The sequence below is a fragment of the Muntiacus reevesi genome, chromosome 7 (assembly GCF_963930625.1).
Source record: "Muntiacus reevesi chromosome 7, mMunRee1.1, whole genome shotgun sequence".
NCBI lineage: Eukaryota > Metazoa > Chordata > Mammalia > Artiodactyla > Cervidae > Muntiacus > Muntiacus reevesi.
The window spans coordinates 66,413,140-66,438,037 of record NC_089255.1 but is presented as its reverse complement, the minus strand read 5'-3'; the positions used below and the strand labels follow the sequence as shown (position 1 = coordinate 66,438,037).

Here is a 24,898-nt window from a genome sequence, read left to right as displayed (position 1 = left end):
ACAGACTTACAGACTTAGAAAAGGAACTTATGGTTACCAGTGAGGAAGGGACGGGGTAGAGGGACAGTTATGGAGTTTCGGATGGACAGGTACACACTGCTAAATTAAAAATGGATAACCAACAAGGACCTACTGTATAGCACAGGGAACTCTGCTCAATGTTATGTGTCAGCCTGGATGGGAGGGGAGCCGGGGGGAGGATGGATACATGAATGTGTATGGCTGAGTCCCTTCGCTGCTCACCTGAAACTATCACAATATCACAGCATTGTTAATCAGCTGTATCTTAATACAAAATAAAAAGGTTTTAAAAATAAATAATTAAAAGGAAAAAAAAGGAATATCTGTTCGGGAACACTCACTCTCACTCCTTGTGGAATGCTTGGATTTGGGTACTTTCTACATCTATCTCCCAACATATGGCAAAGTATGTCTTGGTTATAATATTTGGTGATTTTAAGACCTTGTAAGCTAAATTCTTAGTTTCTAATGATTTCTTCTTTACACAAAGTCAAAGTTAAAAATGATTTTTTTTTTAAAGAGAAGGGTGGGAGTGTGAATTTCAGTAACACAGAAGAATCAAATGCTACACTTGGAAACAAATTCCACATTCCCAATGCCAACAAAAGCCCACATTTCAAATTAATTGAGGAATCTGGATCTCAATTTAGAGATATGATTTGAGAGGTCAAATCATAGGTCATTACTTTTTAGCTATATTGTTTTGTATAAAAATTATGGAGTAATTGTATAGTTTTTAATCAAACTTAGTAGGAAAAAAAGCTAACAATTTTCAATATCACCAAACCTGGTTTTCTTTGAATTTCTCTTCACAATTTTCCTGTTCTCCTTCCCTTATAAAAATCATCAGTTTCCTGTTTCTCGCAGAATACTCCATTCTCCCAGTTTTCCTGATTCAATAACCTAAAGTTATTTCTTCCTTCCAAATTCATTTCCAGATTCCTTTCCATTTGTATTCCTATTGCCTTAGATTCAAAGTAATAGTTTCCTAACTTGCCTTACTTTTTCTAATCCTTCTGCAGTATAACATCAGACTAAACTTTCTAAAGGATACTCTTTGTGAATACTCTTTATTCCTACAGGATGAATTAGAATCAACCTGGAATCCAGGCTCCCAATAAAGTGGGCTCCCTAGACACTTATTACCAACATGAACTCACACCAAGTAGTCAAGCTCCTTAAAATTCCCTAGTAAGACTTGCCTATTCTTAGCTCCATACCTTTGCCCATGCTGTAGCCCTGAATTGAATGTCCTCCCTGCTCCTTTATTAAAACTCTACTCTTCTTCCAATTTTCTCTTCAGTTCCCAGGTTTCTAGCCCATCTCTGCATATGTTTTTTGAAATGTGAACTGGAGCTAAACTTTACTTAATTGGAAGCATCTGGTCCCAAGTACAGAAAGAAAACTTAGCAAATAAAAGAATGAATTAATCTTAAAGTATTAGTAACAGTTTAAAGGAACTTCTAAGTTTCAGCTGTCAATATGACTTTGGAAAGCCAGCAAAAGATACAAGATTCTTTCTTCTACTTAAAACATAAATTAGCATCTTTGGAGAAATGGCTGATGCCAGGGTTGGAAAAGCTCAAGTACCAAATGAATTTGAAACATTTTGGGACACAAAGTAAGGAAATGCTCAAATGGAGACATAACCAAAGAGCATATTAGCCAGCTTACAGGACTCTCATTGGCCAAACTGGGGATAACTTGAGCATAAAAATAATTAGAGTAATAGACTGTAACCCAATGAATAAATAAGAATGTATGAATCTAAAAAAAAGAAGGCTATGGATCTGTAGTGATTTAAAAAATTGGGTGAGAAGGGAAAGTCCATGGAAACTCAACTAATAACTACAGAAGAAATTAGAAGAATTAGAAATCCCCACTTCACAAGCATCATAATAATAATCAATGGATACCAAAGTAGAGGGTAAAGTTTGGAGTAACAGAACTATGTACACTGTCTAAAGGTATTTCCCTGTAAATAATTACAAAAGAAGAAACAGTAATTACAGTGGCAGACTGGACCGACACAGTCTTAATCACATCATCAAAGTTAACAGCCCATTAATGGGACAAAAAAATCATCATATGCTTCTTTTTGCAATAAAAAAGAATACAGCATCATTTCTACGGCATTCCTGCCAAAAATGCATTACCTGAATATAAGCAAGAGGACAGACAAATTCAGACTGAAGGACATTCTACAGAATAACTGACCTGTATATATCAAGAAATGTCAAAGTCTTGAGAAGAACCAAAATCATCATGAGGAACTGCCCGAGATTAGACACCAAAAGGATGACAATAGAATAAAAGGCATGATCTAGAACTTTCTTCTACTATAAGCACGTGGAAAAAATTGAATCAAGTCTGAAGATTAGGTAACAGTGTTGTTCAGTTCAGTCGCTCAGTCATGTCCGACTCTTTGTGATCCCATGAACCACAGCATGCCAGGCCTCCCTGTCCATCATCAACTCCTGGAGTTCACCCAAACCCATGTCCATCGAGTCAGTGATGCCATCCAACCATCTCAGCCTCTGTCATTCCCTTCTCCTCCTGCCCTCAATATTTCCCAGCATCAGGGTCTTTTCCAATAAGTCAGCTCTTCGCATCAGGTAGCCAAAGTACTGGAGTTTCAGCTTCAACATCAGTCCTTCCAATGAACACCCAGGACTGATCTCCTTTAGGATGGACTGGTTGGATCTCCTTGCAGTCCAAGGGACTCTCAAGCATTTTCTCCAACACCACAGTTCAAAAGCATCAATTCTTCAGGCTCAGCTTTCTTTATACTTCAACTCTCACATCCATACATGACCACTGGAAAAACCATACCCTTGACTAGACGGACCTTTGTTGGCAAAACAATGTCTCTGCTTTTTAATATGCTGTCTAGGTTGGCCATAATTTTCCTTCCAAGGAGTAAGCATCTTTTAATTTCATGGTTGCAATCACCATCTGCAGTGATTTTGGAACCCAGAAAAATAAAGTCTGATACTGTTTCCACTGCTTCCCTATCTATTTCCCATGAAGTGATGGGACTGGATGCCATGATCTTAGTTTTCTGAATGTTGAGCTTTAAGCCAACTTTTTCACTCTGCTCTTTCACTTTCATCAAGAGGCTCTTTAGTTCCTCTTCACTTTCTGTCATAAGGGTGGTGTCATCTGCATATCTAAGGTTATTGATATTTCTCCCAGCAATCTTGATTCCAGCTTGTGCTTCATCCAGCCCAGCGTTTCTCATGATGTACTCTGCATGTAAGTTAAATAGGCAGGATGACAATATACAGCCTTGACGTACTCCTTTTCCTATTTGGAACCAGTCTGTTGTTCCATGTCCAGTTCTAACTGTTGCTTCCTGAGCTGCATACAGGTTACTCAAGAGGCAGGTCAAGTGGTCTGGTATTTCCATCTCTTTCAGAATTTTCCACAGTTTATTGTGATCCTCAAAAAGGTTTTGGCATAGTCAATAAAGCAGAAATAGATGTCTTTCTGGCACTCTCTTGCTTTTTCGATGATCCAGCAGATGTTGGCAATTTGATCTCTGGTTCCTCTGCCTTTTCTAAAACCAGCTTGAACATCTGGAAGTTCATGGTTCACATATTGCTGAAGCCTAGCTTGGAGAATTTTGAGCATCACTTTACTAGTGTGTGAGATGAATGCAACTGTGCAGTAGTTTGAGCATTCTTTGGGATTGAAATGAAAACTGATCTTTCTCAGTCCTATGGCCACTGCTGAGTTTTCTAAATTTGCTGAGTGTAGGACTTTCACAGCGTCATCTTCCAGGATTTGAAATAGCTCAACTGGAATTCCATCACCTCCACTAGCTTTGTTCTTTGTTCGTTTGTTCAAGTGGGCTTCCTAAGGCCCACTTGATTTCACATTCCAGGATGTCTGGCTCTAGGTGAGTGATCACACCATCATGATTATCTGGGTCATGAAGATCTTTTTTGTATAGTTCTTCTGTGTATTCTTGCCACCTCTTCTTAATATCTGCTGCTTCTGTTAGGTCCCTACCATTTCTGTCCTTTATTAAGTTCATCTTTGCATGAAATGTTCCCTTGGTATCTCTAATTTTCCTGAAGAGATCTCATCTTTCCCATTCTATTGTTTTCCTTGGTTTCTTTGCACTGATTACTGAGGAAGGCTTTCTTATCTCTCCTTGCTATTCTTTGGAACTCTGCATTCAAATGGGTATATCTTTCCTTTTCTCCTTTGCTTTTCGCTTCTCTTCTTTTCACAACTATTTGTAAGGCCTCCTCAGACAGCCATTTTGCTTTTTTGCATGTCTTTTTCTTGGGGATGGTCTTGATTCCTGTCTCCTGTACAATGTCACGAACCTCCATTCATAGTTCATCAGGCACTCTGACGAACTCTGAGGATCTACCCCACACCCAAGGGCAAACAGTGTTGTATCACTGATAATGTGTTTTGAGACCTACACTGTGTACACGTAAGACAATGGTGGTTTAAAGAAACCATCTTGAAGCATTTAAGGGTAAAAGGACAACATGACTGCAGCTTACTCTTAAATGGTTAAAAAGCAAAATAATACATACATATCCACTGAGTCAAGGATAAAGCAAATGTGGTAATATATTAATATTTGGGAGCTTGAGTAAAGGGCAGACAAACAGTGAGCCATTCGTGCCACTTATTTTATAAATCTGAAATTGCATCAAGATAAAAAGTCTAAAGAAATCAGCAAATTTCCAAGATAATTTGCTAACATTTGTTGAGTTTCTTGTTAGCCATGTTTCAGGTATTGTTCTACTGCCTTCTTTATATTCATTTAATTTTCACAATAACCCTGGGAATAAATGGTGGTTTGTCTCCTTTTCTCAAATGAAGAAATTGAGGCTCAGGGAGGCCAAATAAATTTTCCAGAGTCCTATAGTAGGTAATTAAGTGGCAGAACCAGGATTAAAATTGTTAATCTAGCTATTTAAAATAATTATATTATGGGTGAGAAATGGCTATTTTAGTTTTAATGTCAAATCATTTATCTCAGACTAATGATATACTTCCCTGGTGGCTCAGATGGTAAAGCGTCTGCCTACAATGCGGGAGACCCGGGTACAATCCCTGGGTCGAGAAGATCCTCTGGAGAAGGAAATGGCAACCCACTCTAGTACTCTTGTCTGGAAAATCCCATGGACAGAGGAGCGTGGTAGGCTACAGTCCATGGGGTTGCAAAGAGTCAGAAACAACTGAGCGATTTCACTTTCATTTTCAATGATATATTGTACATTTATTTAGTTAGATATGCACCTCTTTGAGTGAAGAATAGAACAGAAGCTTTGTCAATTATTAGAATTGTATTTATGTCTATGTGTTATCTAAACAACACACTACCAACCTGAATTGTACACACCTCTCAAGACTTATATTAATCTTTTCTTGTTTTGAAAGGGCAGTTAAATTTAAAACCAGCAAACAGTTAATTAAAGAGAACTGATATGTACAAATCCTCAGGAAGAAAACTCAAGACTCATTAATCTACAATGATTTTTAGCACACTATTATGCTCAGGAAGACATCCTAAAGTGTTTAAATTGTTGACATTAATTATTGGAATTATGAACTATGTTAAGTGCCTTTTCAAATATTTCATAAGGTTTCAGAAATTGAAGATAGTATAAGTAAAATTATCAGTGGTAAAATTTATCCAGCCACCTTAGACTATTACAGATAGTTATGTACATTAGCATTTTAGTGAAGACTAATCCTACATCAGCAAGGTCTAAAATCTGAATTTTTCCCACCTCACTTCTGTCCCATATCACCCCTCCTGCCAAGGTCAAGATTGCTTTACAATGAATAATCCATATACTCTTTCACCTGATTTTTCTGGATATCAGAGAAATAATTTGTGAGACTGTTGAGTAAGGTTATAGAAGAGAAGGTAACTTATTATAAAGCCAGTAATGAAAATCAAACCTATAATCTTGATTTTTTTAGCATCTCAAAAAGAGTTTGCTTAGAAATCAACTCAGTCTATAGACTGAAGACAAAAGAGTAGTGGACCTTCTCTTTTCTTTTGCTACTCAACATCTAAAATCCTTTCATATGCTAGAGGGATATAAGCTTATGAGGCACAGCCCTTCTTACTACACACACTGAAATATAGGATATTTTTCTGGTCTCCATTGCAGCTAGAGCATGGGTATATGACCTGGGCTCTGCCTGTCAGAATCACCTGCTCCATTCTTTGAATTGGAAATTCATGAGGCCAAAAAGCAGGTTATGGAGACAGAATCAGACATGGTGGGTGGGATTTGTGCATCATTTTAGCAGACAATAATGGCAACACTTTCAGGGCTAGTGCTCAGAATCCAGATCAGTGTCGGTGATGTGAGCTGGGGTGCCTGGGGCCCAGGGATGGCAGTTGTGGTGATTTCACCAGCATATACTAGCCTGGGACTATGAATACTTTGGGATCAGAGCCTGCTAATCCAGCCTTCCCAGAAATTCTGCAAGCTTTCCAGCTTCCTTCTCTCGTTTTTAAATTCTAGATTTGAATGTTTCCTCTTTTACAAAGCTTTCAGTTCAGTTCAGTTCAGTCACTCAGTCGTGTCTGACTCTTTGTGACCCCGTGGACTGCGGCATGCCAGGCCTCCCTGTCCATCACCAATTCCCGGAGATTACTCAAACTCATGTCCATTGAGTTGGTGAATCCATCCAACCTTCTCATCCTGTCGTCCCCTTCTCCTCCTGCCTTCAATCTTTCCCAGCATCAGGGTCTTTTCAAATGAATCATTTCTTCACATCAGGTGGTCAAAGTATTGGAGATTCAGCACCAACATCAGTCCTTCCAATGAATATTCAGGACTGATATCCTTTAGGATGGACTGCTTGGATCTTCTTGCAGTCCAGGGGACTCTCAAGAGTCTTCTCCAATACCACAGTTCAAAAGCATCAATTCTTCAGGTTCAGCTTTCTTTATACTCCAACTCTCACATCCATACATGACCACTGGAAAAACCATAGCTTTGACTAGACGGACCTTTGTTGGCAAAGTAATGTCTCTGCTTTTTAATATGCTGTCTAGATTGGTCATAACTTTTCTTTCAAGGAGCAAGTGTCTTTAATTTCATGGCTGCAGTCACCATCTGCATGATTTTGGAGCCCCCCAAAATAAAGTCTGTCACTGTTTCCACTGCGTCCCCATCTATTTGCCATGAAGTGAAGGGACTGGATATCATGATTTTAGTTTCCTGAATGTTGAGTTTTAAGCCAATTTTTTTGCTCTCCTCTTTCACTTTCATCAAGAGGCTCTTTAGTTCTTCTTCACTTTCTGCCATAAGGGTGGTGTCATCTGCATATCTAAGGTTATTGATATTTCTCCCGGCAGTCTTGATTCCAGCTTGTGCTTCATCCAGCCCAGTGTTTCTCATGATATACTCTGCATATAAGTTAAATAAGCAGGGTGACAATATACAGCCTTGACGTACTCCTTTTCCTATTTGGAACCAGCCTGTTGTCCCAAGTCCAGTTCTGTTGCTTCCTGACCTGCACACAGATTTCTCAAAAGGCAGGTCAGATAGTCTAGTATTCCCATCGCTTTAAGAATTTTCCACAGTTTGTTGTGATCCACACAGTCAAAGGCTTTGGTATAGTCAATAAAGCAGATATTTTTCTGGAACTCTCTTGCTTTTTCTATGATCCAATGGATGTTAGCAATTTGATCTCTGGTTCATCTGCCTTTCCTAATCCAGCTTGAACATCTGGAAGTTCACGATTCATGTACCATTGAAGCCTGGCTTGGAGAATTTTGAGCATCACTTTACTAGTGTGTGAGATGAGTGCAATGGTGCAGTAGTTTGAGCATTCTTTGGGATTGTCTTTCTTTGGGACTGGAATGAAAACTGACCTTTTCCAGTCCTATGGCCACTGCTGAGTTTTCTAAATTTGTTGGCATATTGAGTGTAGCACTTTTACAGCATCATCTTTTAGGATTTGAAATAGCTCAACTGGAATTCCATCACCTCCACTAGCTTTGTTCGTAGTGATGCTTCCTAAGACCCACTTGACTTCACATTCCAGATGTCTGGCTCTAGGTGAGTGATCACACCATCGTGATTATCTGGGTTGTAAAGATCTTTTTGAATAGTTTCTGTGTATTCTTGCCACCTCTTATTAATATCTTCTGCTTCTGTTAGGTCCCTACCATTTCTGTCCTTTATTGAGCCCATCTTTGCATGAAATGTTCCCTTGGTATCTCTAATTTTCCTGAAGAGATCTCGTCTTTCCCATTCTATTGTTTTCCTTGGTTTCTTTGCACTGATTATTGAGGAAGGCTTTCTTATCTCTCCTTGCTATTCTTTGGAACTCTGCATTCAAATGGGTATATCTTTCCTTTTCTCCTTTGCCTTTTGCTTCTCTTCTTTACTCAGTTATTTGTAAGGCCTCCTCAGACAACCATTTTGTCTTTTTGCATGTCTTTTTCTTGAGGGATGGTCTTGATCCCTGCCTCCTGTACAGTGTCATGAACCTCTATTCATAGTTCTTCAGGCACTCTATCAGATCTAATTCCTTGAATCTATTTCTAACTTCCACTGTATAATCATAAGGGATTTGATTATAGGTCATACCTGAATGGTCTAGTGGTTTTCCCTACTTTCTTGAATTTAAAAGTAAAAAGCTTTATTGAGATATAACTCATATACTATATAATTCATTTAAAATGTACAATTAAAGATTTTCAGTATATTTACAGATATATGCACCTATCATTACAGTAAACTCTATAACTTTTTTATCACCTCAAAAAGAAACTCTATCTCCTTTTACTGTCTCTCCCAACCTCGCTGCCAGGCTTAAGTAACTACTAATCTAACTTCTGTTTGTGAATTTCCCTCCTCTGGGTTTTCATATAAGTGGAATCATATAATACATGGACTTTTGTGACTGACTTCTTTCACTTAACATGATGTGTTCAAGGTTCATCCAACTTGTAGTATGTATCAGTGTTTTACTTCTTTATACAGCTGAGTTAGTATTCCACTATACAGCTATTCCACATTTTGCTTACTCATTCTCCCACTGATGGACATCTAGACTGTTCCCATTTTTTGCCTACTATGAATTGTGCTTCTGTAAATATTTGTGTACAAGTTTTTGTGTGGACATGTTTTCATTTGTCTAGGGTATATACCTAGCAGTGGAATTGCTGGATCCTATAACAACTCATTTAATCATTTGAAACTGCTAGACTGTTTTCCAAAGTGGCTATACAATTTTACGTTCCCACCAGCAACAGATGAGGGTTCTGATTTTTCCACAACCCAGTGAACACTTGTTATCTGACTCTTTGATTCTAGTCATCACTTTGGGTGTGAAAGGGTATCTCACTGAGATTTTGATTTGCATTTCCTTAATGGCTAACAATGCTGAGCACCTTTTCAATTGATCATTGGTCACTTTTACATCTTCCTTAGATAAGTGTCTTTTCAAATATTTTGCCCATTTAAAATATTGCTGTATCATTTTTATTACTGAGTTGTAGCTTCTTCCCAACTTCCTTTCAATATGCTTCTTTTCTGCTAAACACAGCCAATCACTTGCCACTGAGAATCCTGACTAAAGCTATCTGCCTTCCTTCTTTATTATTTCTATTGTCTTCAAGAGTCGGGTGGAGAGGGAGGTGGGAGGGGGGATCGGGATGGGGAATACGTGTAACTATATGGCTGATTCATGTCAATGTATGACAAAACCCACTGAAATGTTATGAAGTGATTGGCCTCCAACTAATAATATTAAAAAAAAAAAAAAAAGAAAAACTGTGTGAGGAAATTCTGAAAACAAATGCTGCAGTTGTCAGAGTTTTGTGGAACATAGAAAAGAAGGCGTATGCCTAAGGGCAAAAAGTTATGCATGCATCCATACAGAGAATATAAAACATTTTGGAGGCCTCATTTTATTAATACTATCTTTGATTTTCATAAAATAATGTATATAGGCTATACCTTTGAGAGTCTCTTTGCTTCCAACAGCCTTTTATATATCAAACTGTGCATGTTCCTTCAAACGCACAGGTTTGAACACACTGCCTTTAAAAGCTTGTTTCATGCTAAGACTCAGAATCAATCAACATTTACTGACCATGTAACATGGACGGTCTAGTGGATTAAGAAAAGTAGAGATAATTTGAAATGTCTGCTCTGAGAAAACTCTGCAAGCTAAGGAGGGCTACAGAACAAGGACTTGCAGGTAGCAAATAATGTGTAATAATAAGCAGTCAGTTGAGGCTGGAGACTGTAGAAGCTGTGGATGTGGGGTGGCAGCCTCGCTTCACATGGCTGTGGCAAGGTCTGCAGCAGCCTGACCTGGGCTTGGGAAGGCTGTAAGGAGCCAGGGTGAGTTTTACTAGGTTGGTAGGGCAGAAGGACAAGAGGACAAGGTGTTAAAGCAATGAACTACAGGGTCTACACTGAATGGGGTAGGAAGTAGAGCCAGCAGGGGGCTGATGGAGGAGATCAAAAGGATGAGCAAAGGGACCTAGGTCTCAATTCAATGGAAGACAAGTGTAGGGGCACCAAGAAAATGAGCGAACTGGAAGCTCAAATTGGGCAGGGAGTGGGAAGAGAGATGGAGGAGTTTAATAGAGCTGTTCTCAAAATCATAAGATACCCATTTAAATTAAGCATTTGTCTCAAAAGACAAGCAGTACATGGTATATTAGTAAGTCTGCAGGGTGAGAGCAATGTAGGAAGAGAGGTGTGTGGTCTAGTGCCACAACGTCACAAGCAGGCAAACAAGCAGATGTGATGTCCCACATCAGCCTACAGCAAGCTGAGTCTGTAACTGGTTGACAGGTCAAAGGATAAAGTCAGCAATGGTGAAGATGAAGAGCTTCTGAAGACTTCAGAGATGGTCTCCAGTTCATTCACTGACTGCAGGTAGGCAGTCTTGTTACATTGTTCATGGTATATGACAAGATCTGTGCATGCTTTGTTTCCCCTTATTGAGATGGAAATAAAATGACTAGTGGGCAAGCTGATGTTGAGAACACTTTCCCGAAGACAATTTTCAGGGTCACAGTGAGGCTCAGGATTGGCCTCACGTCGTCCACATCTGCAGTCTCCATCCTGTTTTCACCCTAGTCCTCTATTGGAATTGTTCTCACTGTGGTCTCCAGTGACTGTCTGACCAGTAAACAGTGCAGGCTCGAGGAACCTCTCTGCTGTGTTGACCACTGCCCCAGCCACGCTCTACCAAGTTGACCCTCTGGACTTCACATCCTCTGGTTTTCCTTTTATGGCTCTGTGTCTTCCTTCTGTGTTTGCTCCAAATGGCTCCTCTTCTTGCATTTAACACCTTTCAAGCCAGTTTTTCTCAAAGATGTCATTCTCAGGAAATTGTTCTCACGCTACTTTGCCTGGGTGACTTTATTCACTATCTGGACTTCACTTGCCAGTGACAAACTAAAGAAACCAAATCTGTCTCCAGCACTGCCTCTCCCTTAGTTTTGAACTTAATCTTATCTCCAACTTACTGTTGTACCCTCACCACAAAGCCACCCTGACTCTGGATGTCTCACAGAACCTCAGGGTCAGTACGTGCAAAATTAATTTCTCATCCTCTTCCCTGAAATAATTTCTTGTGTTCTCTATCTTAGTGAATTTCACTATCTTCCTTGTTTAGTTATCTCAATTAAGAGCCCTAGGAGTCATCATCAGAGCTCTTCTCCCTTTCCAACATCCTGCCAATTGGACTTCATCAACATTTTATAAAATCATAGTCTTCTCTCTACCCACACTCACTTCCCTAGTCAGATGAGTCAGTTCATCTGACTCATCACCTCAGGCTCACACAATGTTGTAGGTTTATGTGCTGCCTGCCTCCAGCCCTGGGCCCACCACTGCCACCAGAGTGAGGGATCTAAGGCACACCTGATGTTGGGCTTTTCTGTTTCCAACCCTTCAAGGGTTCCTCTTTGATTATAAAACATATTATAAACTTCCCATGACAACAGACACGAATTTTCATGATCTGGTCTCAGCCCACCTGTAGCTTCATTTTTGACACAACCTATTTTGAACTGTGTTCCAGCAACACTGAACGACTTGCCCCTGTGCTTACAGGCTGTTTCTCTTCCACCACAGTTTCCTAGCACAGGAGATTCTCTGTATCTGGAACATGGCTTTGCCTTCACTTGGCCACTCCCGCTGATTGATTGTTTACAACTCAGCACGGGCTTCACCTTTTCAAGAAGTTTTCCCAGAAGTACTTTTGCAAAGACTAGGGTAACTGCCCCTTCTCCAGACTCTCATTAAATTAAATGTATTAATATTATTTTATTATTATTATTAATGATTAATTAAATGTATTAATTTAATTTTTTCTGTATTTCTTAGTAAAAACAATCTTGAGGAGTAAAGTATTTTAACTGTAACTTAATCAAAACATACTTAAGAAACCAGATGTGAGGAACTTAAAACTCTCTAAATAAAGTATTAACAGAGCCGATAGAATTTTTTGGACTACTCATACCACTAGATAGCTGTGTCAGTATATTAGCACATTTAAAAGTTAAAAGAATATCTCATTTTACAAACATTTGGATGATCTCCTGGAGGAGGAAATGGCAACCCACTCTAGTATTCTTGCCTGGAGAATGCCATGGACAGAGGAGTCTGGAGGGCTACAGTCCACGGGATTGCAAAGAGTCAGACGTGACTGAGTGACTGCACACACACACACAGAACAAAGCTGTTCAATATTTTGGAAACTGTCTATATAACATATATATATATAATTTCAGACATACTTTACCTTCACTTTTTACTGTTGTTGTTCTTTACTCACATTGCCTTTCACACTGATGTGTACAGGCAGTTCCTTATATTTTCTCAAGCTTTTGTAAATATTAAACAAAATACCTCAAAACACCTCAAAAAAAGTTTCCACTTTATGTCTTTTTGAGCCAAATATCAATGAATCTTTCATATCAGTAAGCCACTGTGAATTCTGGATAAAGACATTAAATGTGCAAAAGACTTATCTAAGTGAAGCCGCAAAAATCACACTGACAAATATGTCTGAAGGTGAATCTGGTCTTAGACTTGTTAAATAAGATGACTTAGCAAGCATTTTTATTGTCTGTTTATCAGTTGGTTTTTTTTGTTTGTTTGTTTTAAGGCATGAATTCTATGAATCTGCTGACTTTTGAAAACCTCCAATTAATCCATTATCTGTTTGATTGCTAGGGTCTTTGTTATCTTATGAGTTTGACAAATAATATTACCAATGCCGGTGATTGAACAAATTAGTTGTAACTTGCTCTTTTGAGCAATCATTCTAACCAGAACACATACTCTACAATTTTTTTCCCCTGAAAAGTCTACAACATACCTTTGCAATTTTTTGGCAGACTTAGATTATATAAGCATAGTTAAACACTATGCATGAATGCTGGTAAATGAACTGCAGTCCAAATTTCTGCCTAAGCAATATTTCTTTTAAAAATATAGGGAAGTAATATTTAATCTGACCTTTTATTAGACATGAGTTTTAAGTGAAAATGTTGTCCTGAACCCACAAAACAATCTGTTTGGTATCATTCATAAAGTCAAATGAATAGATGGAGAGTAAATATAAATAACTCCCAAATAAGACAATCTACCTATAGATTAAGCCTGGTTTTTTTTTTTCAAAGAAAAATGACATAATAAAAAAACACCAAAGTGTTTTCACTTGACAATCAAGGAGGCCTACTTTTAATTTTCATTTCATTCTTTTAAATAAATATGCTTAAGTAGTTGTTATTTTTTATAAAGCAACTGAAGAACTGATATATTTATTTAGATTTAATGTGCTAAAAGTGATATCTTAAAATTAGCTCATTTAAATTTAAAAGACAAACAGTTTTCTACTGAAATGATGAATCTGCTACTAATAGGAAACTGGAGGGAAAAAAGAAATTCAAATGAAGTTGTGAATAAAATGAGAACTGTTTTTGGCACAACTCACTAATAAATTGCAAAATAATCTAAAATATTTTCCACTTTAATTAAAGAGTAACTTATGATAAAATTATATATATATATATATATAATATGAGAAAAATGTTTTCTATTCTCAATCGAGAGGCTCATAGAGCCTCACAGAAGAATATCAAGGGAGCTATTTTTTCAAGTAAAATACATATTTTACAATCTAACATGACTTACAGAAAGATAACATCTTATGAGGCCATATAAAGAACACACACTTCAAACATTACTATGAAATTTCAGCAAGACAACCACTGTATTTTAAAAAATAGTCACATGTAAACAATCAAAATCAAGTTTTTACACTATTAATTTTCAAGGTCTCAGACTAACAGAATAAGGTAATAATACAGATGATTCAAAATAACAAATAATCTAAAAGCGACTGAAGTTTGTTTTGTATTAATAAATACATATTACATATATGTGACACATAAAATGTATTTTGCAGTATATTTGCAATAAATAAATTTTCCTCATTGCTTTTTACTTGGGCTAAGGCTAAAACCATGGAGTTCACATCCCAGGGGATCACAGTGGTCAGTCACTGAGGAAAGATATACCAGGAGTATGACAGACAGGATAAGAAGGGTGGCCAAGTATTTAAAATTTCACCCAGAGAATGGAAAAATTCTCTTCTAGGGTGAGGAATATGTGATGCTTCTCAGAGAATCCTAACAAATGTGAGGCTCAGAATTCTATGAGACCTAGACGAGATTCCTAAGAAAGGTACTGATTGTGCAGTAGTTTTCTCACTGATGGAATGCTATTCATCTGTTGACATAATGGATAAACTGGGGGGGGGGGGGGTAAAATTTACACCATTGACACAGGTTTGCTATTGATGATAAGGTGTATTTTTCTTTCTGCTACACAGTATTTGATTTTCATGTGTAGTCACATGTTTGTCTAACCCTCAATCAAAAGACATATAACAGAAAACTGAAATTCTTTCAGAACACACATTTGACATGCTTCATAAAATTCATGAATGTATCTGTCTTCAGTGTGCAAAGAACCCAACATGCAGGGTACACTATGCTCCTTGAACGTTGAAAACTCCTACTTGAAGTAAGTACAAGTAGGAAGGCCACAATGCATCTGAGCATTCTTGTTAAAAAAATTATTTTTAGTGTCAACTCATATTGATGACTTAAAATGCAGCAGATTACAGGGAAGAGATACAGTAAAGCAGGATACAATTAGTGGCAAATCTACGGCTCCCATCCTCCCAAGTTCTTATCCTTCTGAGTCTTGTTCATGAAGATTATACACATATTACCTCTGGCTCTCATTCGCTAAATCATCTCACCCATAGATTTCTCTCTTAATGCACCTGGAGACGTCAAACTGGGAAACTAAGCCATAGACGGGAAAGATCTTCAGTTTCAGCTGAACTTCTCTCTTTCAGCAGCAGTTCACCAACACTCTTTCAACAAATACGTATTGAGTATCTAACATGTGCCAAGTGCTCTATGGGCAAATTATGCATATGTGTGCTAAGTCGCTACAGTCATGTCTGACTCTTTGCCACCCTATGGACTGTAGCCTGCCAGGTTCCCCTGGCTTTGGGATTCTCCAGGCAAGAATACTGGAGGGGGTTGCCATGCCCTCCTCCAGGGGATCTTCCCAATCCAGGAATAGAACCCACATCTCTTATATCTCCTGGAAGGCAGGTTCTTTACCATTAGCGCCATCTGGAAAGCCGGGGCAAATTATAGTCAGTGGGTATTTGGAGAACAGTAGAATCTACATGTTCTTCTTGTCATTTTCAAGTTTAGACCTAACGGACATCAATCAATAATTTAGGGCCTGGTATATTAAAGTTCTATCTCTAAAGCCATCACCACCATAACTAAAAAAATGTAAAACATTTGCATCTTTAATAAATTTGCAAATAAGCTCGTTTTCCCATATTTTGTAAAAATTTACTTTCACTCCAGGTGAAATCCTACCAAGGTTTATTCTATTCCATGAGACTCTATCAATAGGAAAAAGATTGTTCTACCCCGAATTTTCAGCTACATAAATATCAACTACCAGTACGCTGAAAGGAAAAGTACAAAGTATTAGTCTTGATTTTAAAACCACTAAATAAAATTGGGAAAAAAATGGGAAAGCTTTCATATAGGGAAAGGGCACAAGTGAAACAGAGGGAACAAGATTATGAATAGTTCTTGTAAATAAAATATAATCATGCAATTTCCATTAGAATTAAAATTTGTAAACTAACTAATAAATGATGGAGCTATTCAAGGCTTAGAACAACTCATCTCATCAACTTATACCCAAATACCTAAAAGAAAAACACTGAACTGAGCCTTATAGGAATCACCATCATTTACTTTACATTTGACCAAGCGTCCATAGTATGCCAAATAACTTGCGCTATGCAAGGCAATATCCTCTTAAGGTACAATCTAGCAGATTTTCGTCAATTTTGCTTGAAATGTTTAAAAACATGCAAGGCCTCAAGATGAGCTTATTACTCAATCTTGATAGTATATTTTGTATTCGGTATCAAAACTGAAATTGGTTAAGGGTACAGTTCAGAATTATATTCTCAAAGTCCTTTTTAACTGAAAACTTAGAAAATGCTGCATAATTTTTAAAATGTTAAGATCCTAAAGGTAAATGAAGTAAACTTAAAAGAGCCAAATAACTAAGATCAACAGAATGGGGATATTCAACTATTTTCACTAGCAACACTAACCAACTTACTAAACAATAGAGATTTAATACAAAGTTGTCTTATTATGCAAAGTTATAAAGTATATAGTAATATTTTAATTCGTTGAGTGTTTTCTACTTTTTATGGCTTTGAAAAGCAGGAAATCTATGAGTTACGATTTATCATTTTATTTGCAACTTTGAGAAATGTATACATTTATTATTATAGCCATAATGACAGATGACTAGTTCCAGTGGCAAAAATCTCGGCAGGAAACAGATTTAGCAATTTAAATGTTTTATAAGTTTTTGTAATTGGGGAAACTTTTCATAATCTGACATTTGTTAAAACCACTTATTAGAAATTATGCAGCACAGTAGCTGTGGAAATATGAGCTAGCTTCACAATTATAAAGTCAGCCTATGTAGCCCTTTCCTATTGTATATAGTGGCATAAACCCCACGGCGGCCTATCAGCTAACTGGCAGGCAGGGGGCTGCTCTATTCAAAGTGAGAGATACAAGCTGCAGGGCAAAAACCTGGCAGCTCCCATCTGACCCCACAATCCCCTACTGGTGACAGCTCCAAGCTCCATGGCAAATTAGGCCTTCTCATATTACAATTGGAGAAGACAGATTCCATTAGCAGTATCTGAAATTGAGTGGAGAGCTGCACTGTTATCAGACTTGACTCATAAGCACTGCTATTAATCAGAGCTATGATAGCATTTATATATTTCAAGCTATCTGCTGCCGCTGTGATATTCTGCTACAAAGGGTTGATGGGACTTAGGAAAGTGAACAATAGAGCTTTCTGGGAAAAGCAGAGTAAATCAAGAAAGTCTATGACTTCCGCACATTCTGAAGGGATTGTGGTTTACATAAATTTTCTCCCAATTGGAGATTGAGCTCTTCCTCATCTTACACATGGGATTTAGTTGTCACTCAATGGTAACAGCTGTGAAAAGGTGAAGCGGCCCACCGCTCAGAATATTGCCTTTGCTTTTAAAGCAATTAACCCATGAACAGGAGGATACCTGGTGATATCAAAGGGATTAGGCCAGGCAGTGCATTATTAACATTTCCTTGAACTAATTCTAACTCTGACTAGCTGTCAGAAAAGACTCTACAGTCTCAAAAAAGAGTTTTTGCCCTGCTTTTTTCCCTTCAAAATGAAGTGCTGCTATTTGAGCCTAATATGGCCCTCTACTTATAAGAAAATGCAAATGAACCAAGCTCTTAATATGCTTAGCCAGTCTGAGTCAATGCAATTTTAATACAAGTATGAGAGAAATATATGATCAATTAACCAGGGATCAAGACAGATATTCTCCTGAATGGAAATTAATGCTCCAGTACTTTCCATTCTTCTTCAACTACAAAAACTTGGTGAATATTTGTTACTTATGCATAGTTACCTCTGAAATTAGGAAGAGCTTCACATTATTCTCTATGGCAATAATCTAAAATACTCTTTGAGCTGGAAAATCCAAATGTCTCTTAAGCAGGAGATTCTACATCCTCTAAGGTATGGCATTTTAATTTTCAATTCTTTATTGAATGGAATCTTAGCTGAAACCCTAAGAATAGCAGACACAGCGCTCAGGATCAAGTGTTCCTATTCCAAAAGTTTAATCAAATTAATTTTTAGTAGTGGCAGAATGTTTAGAAATACATAACTTATAAAAAATAAAATACTGCATAAACAAAATACTGGCACAAAACAATCTACCAGGAGATATTTACATATCACTGAAATTGGCTGTAAGTTCTTTGTAGTAAGCAGGCAGAGTTTCAAGATACCTTTAATTATAATTAATATTTACATATTCTAGGGAACCTGCTTGATATTAAAGAGATCTGATTTCTTATTGTACAATCTTAATGGAGTTACAAAGTTTTTTAATGCAAACTTCCTGAAACAATGCCTTTTAGAAAAAAAGATTAAAAGAAATTTTATTTAAGAGTAACTTTACCTTTCTCTAAAATAAGCACTGAATTTTGATTATAAAAACTAAAAAAAAATTTACTTTCAATTTATATGAGTGCACAACAAATGTTGCTGAATGAGTTCTGCTCATGAGTTCCATTTGGCCCATACTAGCTTGAAAAGGATATGCTGACTCTCAAGCCTGTTGAGAACATATTCCCTGCCCTGGAACTTATTAAAAAAATAGGATACTAGAGATGCTTTCATCTGAGATCATAAGCAATTTAAATCTTCCCTCCAGTATAGGATTGTTATAGGATACTGTCAACAGGGTCCATTCTCTGCTAGTGATACCAGAACATAGACAATGGAAGCATGTTGATATTAATGACAGTGAGTTCAGTACTCCTTCTTTACTAAGTGCATTGACGGGATCTAGTCTGAGGTTTTTAGAAAATAAGTTGCAATTCATGTACTAAGCAAAGCTAAACAATGTTCTTATTAGTGATTTATAGGACCTATAACTTTTACATTTTTGTATTAATAGGATTTGCAAATTTCAAATATGACACTTTTAAATACCCTTCTGTCAAACTAAAAAATCATTTACTTCATTGGTCTTCAGGGAAAAAAAAAATTCCAGTTCCTCTAAATCACTTAACTGTAGTACAGAGTTTTAAATGCACAGATGAACACATTAATAAAATGAATACTATTTCCTATAAATGAAATGTATTAGATTAAACTCCTTTAACATAATCATGCTTTAAAATACCCCCAAAGGGGACAATATGTAAATAAATATATGCAGAAATAACTGCCCCAATCTTACTATTTTTAATTCAATAAAGTACAGTGACACATACAGCTTTCAATGTACTGTTTTACTCATATCCTTTCTACCTCAGCAAATATAAAAGAATTCTTGCCAACCATTAAGAAAGATTGACAAAAAATGCAGTGTTAATGACATCTTATAGGCTTTTAAAAGCAAAAAAAGATGAAAGAAAAGCAAAAATTACATGGTAATTGGAAACAACGAAGTAACTGGTCTTTCAATCCAAGTCATGTTTACTGAAAAAAATGGAGCTTTTTACATCAACATATTTAAACAGAAATTTGCTTTTGAAATACAATCTTTGTTTAAAAGGTACAGAAGGTCTTTATGTCCACCCCAAGAGCTAAATATAGTGAATGCTCTGTGAACAATTACCTGAAAAAAACCTAAACCTGTTAAAAGAATTAATTTCCTGCACACCAGTCAGCACTAATCCTACATGTACAGTAATGTTCTCTTAAGTGATGGGGGAAAGAAAGAATAAAACTGTCTCCGGGATCAAAACCCCTCAATATTCCACAAGAAAATGGAATGATGACTTGGTTGGTAGATAAATAAAGTAGAGAAATGTCTTCTGAATGAGTTCTGATGAAGGAGTCAACCTGTGAAGGAATACATTTAAGGTACGCTAGGACTGGAAAAAAGCCGTCACTGTAATGGCTGCACAAAAACCGCGTCCTGCTGTTGGGTTTATATTCACAGAAGGAAGGTTTTAAAGGTTAAGTTCAGGTCATTTGACAAATGAAATTGTAACAAGCCAGCTGACATTGTATAATGTCTTCTTCCACTCGATCAATAGGCTACTGTTAGTCCTATTACCATAGAGATGGCTTGCTCTTTCCCGAAGGGTGGCCATTGTTTGACAAAACAGATTTGCCACTTGATCTAGGTTGTTCCCAAAGGACGTGTACCTTGTCAATTATTTGTATTCAAAATAATGAAGTATTTTCATATTAAAATTACATGAAAGATAATATTGTTAGGACACATTTTAGAAGAAAATAACTTTTCCAAAGTACGAGATTACTAAAACTAAGCCAATATCCAGTCTATAAAGAGTTTTTGTTTTAAAACATGTCAGTAAGTATATGAATTTATCATTAAGACTGTATATTAAAATAAAATGGGCACAGGTCTGTGTGCTGATCTAAAACCCATTATAATCAAGCATAATAATTAAAGCTATTTTAAAATGCAGACAACTCAAAGGAAAATTACTGTCCCAAACTATTCAGATTCTGAAAATACAAAGAATTTATATATGATTTTTGCAGTGGTTTTTATGTGGAAGGGCATCAACAATTAATATAACAAAAAACCATGGAAAAGTTTTAGAAAACAAATAGCTTTACTTGCTTTAAGAGATAGCTATAGCATTTAAATGTGTGTATATGTTGTAGAAATAATCTAAAATACAAATGAACTAGCAAAACAAATATTAGTTTTTTTTTTTTAAATGGCTTTGTCTTAAATGTCTTATGAAAATTAGTAACTCATACATTTAATACAGAACTGGTGTGTTCTAAATTTCATCCTAGATATTTAAAATAGTTTTTCTCTCAATGAAAATAATGACACAGTCTTAATTATAAAAGACCAGAAGGAACAATTCTAATAATTACTCTAGTCATTTAGAAAAAGAAAGTATTCATAACACTAATTAATCCAAGCAAAAATGTTATTTTAAACATTTCATACTTAAAGATATGGCTATCACTGAAAACCTGTAAGACTGAACTAAAAACAAGTTAAATAATACAGATAAATGTTTAGTCAATGATCAACAATTACAATTTTGAATCTGAAACTTTCCACAAATAGATTTAATAGTAAGTTTTAGCCATAGTAACTTTTACCTTCTTACAAACAAGCAAAGGGGAATTTAGAAAGAATTCAGTCAAAGGGCAGTAATAAGACAAATGTATATAAAACAGTCTCCAAAAATGACATTTGAAATGTTCTATTCAAATTATGCTATATTTACAAACAAAATTATTTGTTTTTATAATAAAATCTGCAATACTTTTTGAAAGAAATGTTTTAACTTGGTTTTCCCTTTGCAGAAAGTATAATTTGTAGTTTTGACTATAATCCTTTCAGGCATAGGTTAGACTGAGTACTGAAAGCAAGAGAAACAGCAAAGACAAATGGAGATTACCAATATCCTAAATGAATGACCTTTTTTTTTTAAAAAGCAGGGTAGCCTTCCAAAGTCGGAAAGCTTTTCATTATGAAGTAAGTGGCGTCTCATTTGCCTGTCTTCCCTACAGCTATCCTGCAACAAAGTGAAACCTTACTAAAACCACATTCCCAAATTGATTCCCTTAGTTAATAGCCTTATTTCAAAATGTATGCATGTGCATATTTAAAATACAATATAATTAGGTATTAACTCTGGACCTGATAGGCAGCTGCCTATCAGCAATACTGTGAGTAATTAAATAATATTTACCATTTACCAAAAGAAGAACTTCATACTGTTAAATTAAACTGGCCCATCTGCATCTTCCTAAAATGACAAACCTTATTAGTTCTGCCTAAACAGAGAATTGTGATAATGAACTAGTGACACCTTCTCTCCACTGTATGAAGCAGAACCAACTGTGTAATCATTTGAGGGTCAAACACAAATGAAATTACTGTAAATTGAGAAAGTGAAATCCCATGAGTGATTAGGAAAACCATTCAAGCAACAAAAGGTTTTTTTTTTGGTCACGTATGTACATGGGCCATAAGAAAGCTCCATCTCCAATTAGTCAAAATTAATTTTAACTAATCAACTACTTTACCTGAAAACGGTGAAAAAAAGTAAAGCTGCAGCTACTGCTCCAAATAAGCCACACAGCAAATTGACTCGGTAGGCAACTGAACCAAAAGGAAATAGTAGAATTGCCAGTTTAGCCACCAGAGTAAACAAAGGATAGCCAGGAGGATGGGCAACCTAAGGGAAAATTAGCAACAGTCAGAAGGTTTTCATCTAGTTTTAAAGGAAGAGTCACACTGGCTTTAATTGAAAAGTAGCCCTTTTCCCAGGCAAGTATAAAGATTAAGAGACAATGACTAAGTGTTTGAATAGTGGTTTTCTATTGTAATCCTCTTGTGCCAATACAAATAAATATTTTCTTTAGTGGATTTGGCAGTGTCTATCACATGGTGTGTCACCTAGAGAAAGGGTGACATATTTCATTGTCAGTCCTTAAGCAGTTTGTTCTCTGGGTTCACAGTACATTAGGGTCATTTAAAAGGCTATTCAAAAAAAAGCAGGTTCTGAAATATCGTATTGGTTAGAAAGTTGAAAGACCACACTGCTATCGGATTACCACCATGCTGACAGTCCTAAGGTCTTGCCTAAAGGGATCATACACCATAATAAAGTTTATTAAATAATAAACTTATTAAAAGTGTTAACCCGATTTATTTTATTCTCCATAGCTTATACAAAATTTGGGGTGATAATAAGCCAGCTACTGTATATATAGTAAAGGCTTTGCTTTATAATTTAGTTTAATTGGATTTAAAACTTAAAGTAAATTGTCACGTACTGTACTTATAAGTTACTAAAAACTGGGGTTTGAAAATAAATTAATCTACTTTACTCCATGCTTAATTAAACTTTCTTAATTCCTAAAACTGTTAATGAGAGCATTGATTAAACAATAAAACTAATACTTACTCCAAGCTCATGTGCGGCTGTGATCAGTTCCCCTGTGAAAAAATAATGTAAAACCAATAATTACTATTAGAAAATGACACTCCTCCAAAGTTTTCAAAATCCAAATGCTTGCATTGGGGTTTTGCATTAATTTGACTGGATAAAACTGTAAATCTGTAGAGATTTAACAGCATGAAACAGTCTCAGAGTATTTTCTCCCTTAGGTCTCATTGAACAAACTATCTTTGACAGTTTTTAATAACTGGTCAGTGGAAATATAGGTGAATTCTAGTTTCTAAAAATGCTTAAACAAACTCCTACTATATAGCACAGGGAATAATATTCAGTATCTTGCAATAACCTATAATGAAGAATATGTAATATGTATAACTGAATTACTTTTCTGTACACCAGAAACTAACACATTGTAAATCAAGTATACTTCAATTTTTCAAAAAAGCTTACTTTCCGTTCTGAAGGTTGTTTACACTTGCAAATATATAAAAATTCTTACAGAGCATTAGTGTAGAAAGCTATGTTATCCCTCAAGAATTTAGTGCAAAACTGCCTGTAAAAATGTAACCTTATATGTAAAATGTGCAGAAGCTGGATTTGAACAATCTATAAAATGTGCCTTTCCGCCCTAAGCTGGCATTTAGATACCTTCTCTACATTAATTACATTGGATATTTTTTAAAAATTACCAAATGCTTATTAACTGCAGGTTATTTTGGCAAGCTTTGATTACCACAGCACATTTTTTTTCAAACCATTGAATCACCATGTCATTTACATAGTTCTTTGTAATTCCTCACCATTAGCAATTACTTCTAAAATTATGATGTAGTAATTCAGTGTCTATTTGATAGTACTTTTAGCATCCAGGGTCTATTTCTGATTCATTCCTATACACATAATACTGTACAGTTTAAGAAATCAATCAATATCAATATTAACTGATTTATGAAAATTAAAAATTATCTATCAGAAAATGTATTAATTTCTATTTTCTATCCTTCAGTGGCTATCAATGTCCTTCATTTCTAGAGCCCAGATCATATTTTAGAACTTTTCTCTTGTCCTGGGCTATGGCAATAGCTTTTGACCAATGTTCTATTTCAATTCATCTTCCCACTGAAATCACTAATTACTGCCACCCCCACCCCCAAAAGGTCAGATTGTTTTATTAGTCTAAAATTTCTCAATGGCTGCTCTCTGCCCACTGAATGAAGTTGATTCCTCATCGTGACACCTAAGCCCTCTACAGCTTCTGGTTCCTTTTCCAAGGCTTATATCCATGAAACTTAGGCTCACCTCTGTCAGATCAGACTCCCCACTGTTACTCTGAAATGGTCCTCTTTTGCACCTTTTATCACTCACTTTCTCACCCAGCATTCTCTGCTAAATCCTTCCAGGGCTGGTTCAATTGTTACCTTCTCAGTGACACCTTTCTACACATACCCCTCCCCAGCTTCACCCATCAGAATTCATCACTTCTGCCTCATTCATAGAACCTGCTTGAACCTATTTAGCACTTTAGATTGCTTTCTATTCTGGTGAGTTGTTTTGTCTTTTCCACTAAGTTATCCATTTCAGGGTTCTGTCAAGAAGGCATCGGCACCTCTCCCTCCTTGTGCCACCCAGAAGAAGGCATCGGCACCTCTCCCTCCTTGTGCCACACTCTCCCACCTTGTGCACACAGAAGATGACAAAAAGACCTATCATGCTGTCATCCTTGTTACTCAGACATCCCCATCAGGTGGGATAATTGCTCACTTCAGAGTAGCCCCACAA

The 24,898-nt window shown here is 36.5% G+C and overlaps 1 protein-coding gene across 1 annotated transcript in view; it reads right to left on the bottom strand.

The window, feature by feature from the left end:
* The window catches only part of TMEM260 (transmembrane protein 260), a 70,066-nt gene that overhangs the window by 36,739 nt on the left and 8,429 nt on the right, over positions 1 to 24,898 (bottom strand). Inside the window, 2 exon segments of the mRNA XM_065940233.1 lie at positions 22,242 to 22,393; positions 23,126 to 23,157. Of these exon segments, the coding sequence (XP_065796305.1) occupies positions 22,242 to 22,393; positions 23,126 to 23,157 (184 nt within the window).